The sequence below is a fragment of the Mustela lutreola genome, chromosome 7 (assembly GCF_030435805.1).
Source record: "Mustela lutreola isolate mMusLut2 chromosome 7, mMusLut2.pri, whole genome shotgun sequence".
Classification (NCBI taxonomy): domain Eukaryota; kingdom Metazoa; phylum Chordata; class Mammalia; order Carnivora; family Mustelidae; genus Mustela; species Mustela lutreola.
This window is the reverse complement of record NC_081296.1, coordinates 152861240-152869130: the sequence shown is the minus strand read 5'-3', so window position 1 is coordinate 152869130 and position 7891 is coordinate 152861240. Positions and strand designations below refer to the sequence as shown.

The 7891-nt window shown below is 41.2% G+C and overlaps 1 gene segment (V, D, J or C); it reads left to right on the top strand.

Annotated features, from left to right (window-relative positions):
- Positions 1–498: 498 nt before the first annotated feature.
- On the top strand, positions 499–5783 carry LOC131837276 (Ig heavy chain V region 914-like; the record flags this gene model as incomplete). The annotated part of the segment is given in 2 exon segments: positions 499–822; positions 5700–5783. Coding segments are annotated over 2 exon segments (408 nt in total), but the record flags the coding sequence as incomplete, so codon positions are not given.
- Between the last annotated feature and the right edge of the window lie 2108 nt (positions 5784–7891).

Genomic DNA, 7891 nt, shown 5'->3' with positions numbered 1-7891 from the left:
GGGGTGAAGGGCAACAATTCCTGTCTGGGGAGCACTGACCTACATCCTGGGGTCAGTCTCACCCCACATATGTTCATGAACACCTTATGAACACAAGTATACACCCTAGAAAGTTATATGATAAAAAGCATTTTCTTCAACATTTATATTAGCACTAAAAGGTATTCACAACTGCTTGGGTCACTGCCTCTCTGTCAGACTAGATCCCAAGCTGAATATATAGCCAGAGGACATGCAAATAGGGTCCTCCATCTGCTGATTAAAACAGCCCAAACCTGACTCTGCAGCTGGGAGAGGAGCCCCAGCACCAGGATTCCCAGGTGTTCCAGTCAGTGCTCAGGAAAGGACACAGACAGCTCACCATGGAATTTGTACTTGGCTGGGTTTTCCTTGTTGCTCTTTTAAAAGGTAATTCATGGTGAACAACAGACATTGGGGATGTGAGTGGATATGAGTGAAGGAAACCATGGGTGTGTGACAGATTCCTAATCATGATATCTTGTGTCTGCAGGTGTCCTGTCTGAGGTGCAGCTGGTGGAGTCTGGGGGAGACCTGGTGAAGCCTGGGGGTTCCCTGAGACTCTCCTGTGCAGCCTCTGGATTCACCTTCAGTAGCTATGGCATGAGCTGGGTCCACCAGGCCCCAGGGAAGGGGCTGCAGTGGGTCGCAGATATTAGCAAGGGTGGTAGTTACACATACTACACAGACTCTGTGAAGGGCCGATTCACCATCTCCAGAGACAATGGCAAGAACACGCTGTATCTGCAGATGAACAGCCTGAGAACCGAGGACACGGCCGTGTATTACTGTGCAACAGACACAGTGAGGGGCCCTCAATGTGAGCCCAGACACAAACCTCACTGTAGGATGGGATCTGGACCACCAGGGGGTGCACACTACTCACAAAGTCTGTCTTTAAGCACCAGGAGCAGATGCAGATGAAGGTTATGAGCAGGTTTCCTGTCAGGATCTAGCAATTCCTCTCCAGAGAACACTTTCCCTCGGGGACCTTCTCTGCACACATAATTCTGTGCTTACCTCTTCACTCTCTGGCTTTGAAAATGTATTCTAATGGGAAAACAATTATACCAAAATGCACAAAAAACTAAATCACTCACGTTGTTTATTCTTGTCCATAAATATCAATGAAGCACAAATATCCTGATGCTCTTCAAGTGAGCCTTTACAGGACTCCCATCTGCTCTCACTGTGTAGCACAGTTCCACCCTCTTCAAAGTGCAAACTCCCTAGAAGTAGCATAAAGTGCATGCTGGACATGAGGCCACCAGAGGCATCAACAATTAAAAGAAAAAGAAGAAAGGGTCTTGGTTGGGGAGTCACTGTCTGAAACAATTCTCAGAGCATCAATGTTAGAGACTACATGGGAAAACAGTGAAGCCCCCACCAGGTGTGATATGTAGTCTGGACATGACACACACACAGGCATAAACACACACACACATACAATCATGAAACCTTTTTCACTTTGCCCTAATTTTTCTGCAGCAATGGTGGTCCTAAGACAAAAATACACAGTATACAGGAAGACCTCAAGAAGCAAGAAAAATCTGAATGAAACACTCTAACATTACACCTGAAGGAGCTAGAGAATGTTGATGACTAAAGCTTAAATACAGGAGAAGGAAGGAAATAGTAAAGATTAGAGCAGTAATAAGTAATATAAAAACAAAAGAAAAAACAAACACAGAACAGAACAAAAAAGCAAGGTATAGTTTTTTGGAAAACAAAAACAATAAAATTGAGAAACCTCTGCCTAGATTTATCAAAAGGAAAAGAAGAAACCCAAAATAAATGATATCAGAAATCAATACGATTTTCTGTGGAACAAATAGGGTTTTGGAGCAGTAGGACGGGCCGGATGGGGAAACTCGGTGATGGACAATGAGGACACATGATGAGTGAGCACTGTGTGCTTCATGCAAATAATGAGTTGTTGAACGACATCAAAAACTAACGATGTACTATATGGTGGCTAAATGAACATAATTTTAAAATGAAATTTAATGAGATAATGTGAGAAAATAAATACTTAATACTAGAATTCTAGGAGAAACATTTCCCAATCTAAATCCTGAAATAATACTCAAAATTTTGTGTTCAAACTAGAGGTGGCTGGGGTGGGGGATGGGATAACTGCCTCATGGGCATTAAGGAGGGCACGTGATGGAATGAGCACTCGGCGTTATATGCACCTGATGAATCACTGAATTCTACCTCTGAAACCAGGAATGCACTATCTGTTAACTAAATTGAATTCCTGTTCCCTTTACTTGCATTTTCTGTTAAATAAATACAATCATTTAAAATATTTTAACTTAAGAATACATAAAAATTAAAAAAATAAAATAAAAATTTAAAACAAAATAAAAGGAAAGAAATCAATCTGATCTAGTCTGTAATTCAGAGTCTGTGTTTCAGGAGATGAGGAGCAAGATGGCAGCAGAGAAGGGACCTCCTTTCTGCTGGTCCCTTGAATTTAGCTGGATGTGCATCAAACCATTCTGAACACACACAAATTCAACCTCTGATGTAAGAACAATTTTCTGGATTTTTTTTAATATAATTTTTTATTTTTTATAAACATATATTTTTATCCCCAGGGGTACAGGTCTGTGAATTACCAGGTTTACACACTTCACAGCACTCACCAAAACACATACCCTCCCCAATGTCCATAATACCACCCCTTTCTCCCAAACCCCCTCCCCCCAGCAACCCTCAGTTTGTTTTGTGAGATTAAGAGTCACTTATGGTTTGTCTCCCTCCCAATCCCATCTTCTTTCATTTATTCTTCTCGCACCCACTTAAGCCCCCATGTTGCATCACCACTTCCTCATATCAGGGAGATCATATGATAGTTGTCTTTCTGGATTTTTACAAGCAGCAAAATGACTGGCTGGTTTTTGTGAGGTAGGAAGTGGAGAAACGTAAATCTTTGGGGGAAATATTGGAAGATAAAGGGAGATTGCAGGGAGTCTCCATAAGCCAGCCACCGTGAAGTGATATTCACATCAGAGCAAAAAAATCAGGACCTGCGAAATCTGCTCTGTGTTTTGGAAAGATGACGTCGTCTCGAGACTTTAATCTGCACTCTTGTTTCTGCAAGGCTTTAAGAATCGCCCCCAGGATGAGCAGAATCTATCTTCCCCCATCGGTGTCCAAGGACCAGGGGTCTTTCCCTTCTTAGATCTCATGATATTTTCATCATCTCTTTACTCCTCATTATCCTCACCCAGCTCTTGACCCAAACACACATGGCACTTCATTCATAGAATTTTGATTGTAGCCCTTCACATGTCTGACATATTTTAGCACTTACAAGCCACAAGAACATACCAGAAGCTCCATGTATTAGTCATAGTTCTCCTGAGGAAAGGAACACGTAGCCCACTGCATATATCACTGAAGAGACTGAGAAGTCCCATGATCTACTATCACAAGGTGGAGACCCAGGACAGCCAGGGATGTAATTCCCATCAGATTCTCAGTGTGGTCTAGTCAGAGATCCTGGAGACCTGAAGGTGTAACTGCATCCAAGGGCAGGAGGTGACCAGTGTCCCTGCTCAAGCATGCACACAGGAAGTAAACATGAGGGAATTCCTCCTCCCTCAACCTTTTATTCTACTCAGAACCTTCATGGATTGGATGATGCCCACGTACAGAGAGACCATGGATGCAAATGCCAATCCATTCCAGAAACAGCATCACAGACACCCAGAGAAACAATGTTCAATCCGCTCAACCATGCCCCTGTCACACTGACACATTGAGCTAACCATCAACCATCAACGTCCCATAAACTGGGCCTCCATACTCATTGCCTTAATCACACTCATTCTGCAAACAAAGAAAATAACACAGTCACAATTTCACCATATATGATACAAGTATCCAGCATACAACCAAAACCATCTGAAACCTTCCCCAGAAGAGGAGGTGAAGCTCTTCAGTGGTGTTTTCTCTTCTCACTGATATCATTCAACTGAAATACTATGATGCATAATTAAGAATTCTTAAATGCAATGATATAAAGTCAATACATCTTATGTACATGGCAAAGAAAAAGACAGAAACAAAACAAAAACATACACATATTTTAAAAAAAATAAGGAGGACGTAAGCATGATAACTAAGGTCCTCATTTCTGTAACTGGAAAAGATTGAAAACTGGGATATAGAGCTACTTTCATACTCTACCAATGATGTATTCTCCCTGTTGTCAGCCAAATCTTCAAGCCAGGCCATTACCTGACAGGATTACCAACATCTTCTTTCCAGAAGGATCTCAACTCTGCCTCAAATTTTCAAGACGTTGCCACTGAATTAATGCTGTAATCCTCTATTCATTAAGCAATTTCTGTCATATAAAACAAGTGCTCTGGGGACGTGGAGAACATGATAAGACAAGTCAGTCCCCTCTGAGGAACTAACTGAAGGTTTTGGAGGCGACTGGGGTAGGAGGTTGGCTGAGCCTGGTGGTGGATATTGTGGAGGTAACATATTGCATGGAGCACTGGGTGGGGTACATAAACAATGAATTCTGTAACACTGAAAAGAAATTTTAAAAATAAATAATTCAAAAAAAAAGAAATTTAAGAGAAATAAAATTTTTCAAAAAAGACTAGTGAGTTTTGCCTTTAACTGGTGTCTGAATATCATGCAGAAACAAATGTGAACCAGATTCAACTTTTTCTTCCCCTCCGAAGTAATTGTAGGACTCTCCCCATGAGGCCATATATGTAGGTTAGGAGAGAGAAAGCAGTATAGGAGGATGGGGGAATCATGGGCATGTGGAAAATTCTTCATGCATGTGGAAAATTCTTCATGTGACTTACTTGTGTCTTCAGGATCTCTTCAGACACCATCATTTCTTCCATCAGCTGATGGAGTATCACTGTACATGCTCCACTTTATGGCTTGGACATTCAAATAGCACCCACTTCAAGATGGACAGCTCAATTTCCATGGCAGCCTGGTGACTCGGGCATGAACCTATAGTTCCTAAGATCCAGGAACAGGCTTCTAGCTATTTCTCAAAAGAAGAATCATCATCTGCAAATAATAGCATGGCTTTCCTCCAAAATTTTAAAGTCCAAGACTGTGACTTACCAATAAGCATCTGCCACAGCTCTTAACAACTTGTGTGGCACAAACTGGACATGGGAATGGGCAGGGGGTGCACTTCACCATCCCTACATCCTCTATATTCATGATGGTACCACTATTCTTAGCATTTCTTCAAGGAACATGTATCAGCAAAATGTCCTATTCTAGAAAGAGGTAATTATATACATCAGTATGTTCATCCTCACAAGATACCACTACACCTCCACTAGGAATGGCTAAAATACAAAAAGGCTGACAATACCATATGCCAAGAAGCATGTACATAATGAAGAACTATTATTCATTTCCAGCTGAAATTTCACCTGCAGAAAGAACATACGTAATTAGATCCCATGGTAAGAGAGCCTGAGAAGTCCCAGGCTCCGTCTTCTACAAGCTGGTGGGGAGGGTGGAGTAAACCATTCTCAGGCTGTTGGATGGAGAACCAGGGGATCCCTTGATGTATTGCTCAGTCCAAGAGTAGGGAAGGAAAAGAGGAGATGAGCAGCTCAGGCAATGATATTGAAATAAAAAGGGTAACCTCCCCCTTCTTACGCCTTTGTTCTCTTCAGGTTCTCAATGGGTTGGAGGATACTCACCTGCACTGGGAACGGAAACCTGTTACACAGCAGGAATCCAATGCTAATATCACCTAGAAGCACACCGATTCCTATAGAAATGAAAGGTTTCTGTGCAAGACTTATAGACTCAGCCAGGTCTGTGCCTCTTTGTAGTGCAGGGGATGGACTCCTCTGTGACCTCAACTTTCTAAGGGGACCAAGAAATGTATCTGCATTTTTTAATATCTTCGACATTTTTTTGCTTCAAATATGGTGTGCTAAGTACCCAGTGCTTTATATATTGAGGTTTAAAATGGCACTCTGCTGTTTTATTTCAGAATATCTTAACCTTATTTCCCTTCCTCCTCTGATCCAGTGGCTCTATGAACCCAACTGCTGTTTTAATGTGGGAAGCCCATTGAATATTGTTCAATTAATATATAATTTTGCAGTAAGTGACTGTTGCCACCTGGGGTCCAGGCACATACTCTCACCCAACAAGTCACACAGAGTAATAAGCATTTGTCAAAAATGAGACAGGCACTTCAAGCAGTCAAGGGTGCTCCAAAAGGATGAGAATAGCAGGTATTTTGTCCACAACATTCAGTATCCCAGTGCAGTGGATATTTCGGCATTGTGAATGGTTTGGCTGGATGGCAGTGTTCTTGATGCACAGGATCCTTTCAGGAATGGAAACTACTGGATCTGGAGACAGAATACAAGTCTTCTGCTCACCCTGTGGGGTCAAAGGGACTGATCTAAGAAAACCTAAGCTGAGGTTGATCAGAATTGCACCTGAAACTGAATTCCTCCATCTTGTCATTTTCCCTAAGATTCTACCTTCTTATGTATATTACAAAAGCCAGTTTTGTTGAGGGCTTGGTGATTCAGAGAGATCTCTGGTGTGTACCGGAGTGTACTGTGTACTGTTTGTTCTCTGCTATTCTGTTTTAGCAGGAATTGCCTTCAGGCCAATTGTTACAGAGCCCCTTCTAACCCGCAGTGGTCTGTGTTTAGTCCTTGGACAGAAACTGGGTACTTTTAAGTAGGTGTGCTCTGCTGGGCTTGTTAAATGAGAACTGATACCACCTCCTTAGAACTGAGGCCCTGCAGAATTCACTGGTTGGATGTGGAGTGTGCAGGGTGCAGCCACTCTGGAAAACAGGGTGTAGATTCCCTAAATACTTAAAAGTAGAACTACCCCTTGATCCAGCAAACACATGACTGGATATTTACCCAAAGAGCACAAAAAGACTAGCTCACAGAGAACCTCACACCCGTATATTAAAAGCAGCATTATTTACAATAGCCAAACTATACAAACAGCCCACGTGTCCACTCATTGATGAATTATATAGAAGATGTGGTATAGGTACAGAGAGTGGAACGTTACTCACTCATACAAAAGAATGAAATCCTGACATTTCCAATGACTTGGATGGAGCTGGAGAGTTTTATGCTAAGTGTATTAGTGAGTGAAAGACAAATTCCATATAATTTTACTCATATGTTGAATTTTAGAAACAAAATAAAGGAGAAAAGGGGGGGGGGGGAAGAGAGAAAACAAGAAATATACTCTTAACTACAGATAACAGACTGATGGTTAACAGAGGGGTGGCAGATGGGTTATGTAGGCTTGGGTCTTGTTAAATATGCCCTATGTTAAATAACGGTAATTGAAATAAAAACTTAAAAAATAACTGCAAACAATGATTGTGTTCATTATCCTGAACTTCACAACATACCACAGAAGGATATTTCCATTAAACAAAGCTGATATTATTCAGGTATTTACTAATTACCACTTCTCTGAAATTGAATGGTTAAAAACAACCAAGATCCCAATTACTGAACTCCTATTACTATAAAGGGACTCAATCTGAAAAACATAACTAATCCTTAGATTTTTAAGGTTTTATAGCTTGTAGGTTTAGGAAGTCACTTGCTTATTTTTTTAACTTATTTTTTATTTATTGTCAGGATAACAGTATTCATTATTTTTTTCTTTTTTCCTTTATTTATTAATTTATTTATTTTCAGCATAACAGTATTCATTATTTTTTTTACCACACCCAGTGCTCCATGCAAATTGTGCCCTCTATAATACCCACCACCTGGTACCCCGACCTCCCATTCCCCACCCCTTCAAAACCCTCAGATTGTTTTTCACAGTCCATAGTCTCCCATGATTCACCACCCGTTCC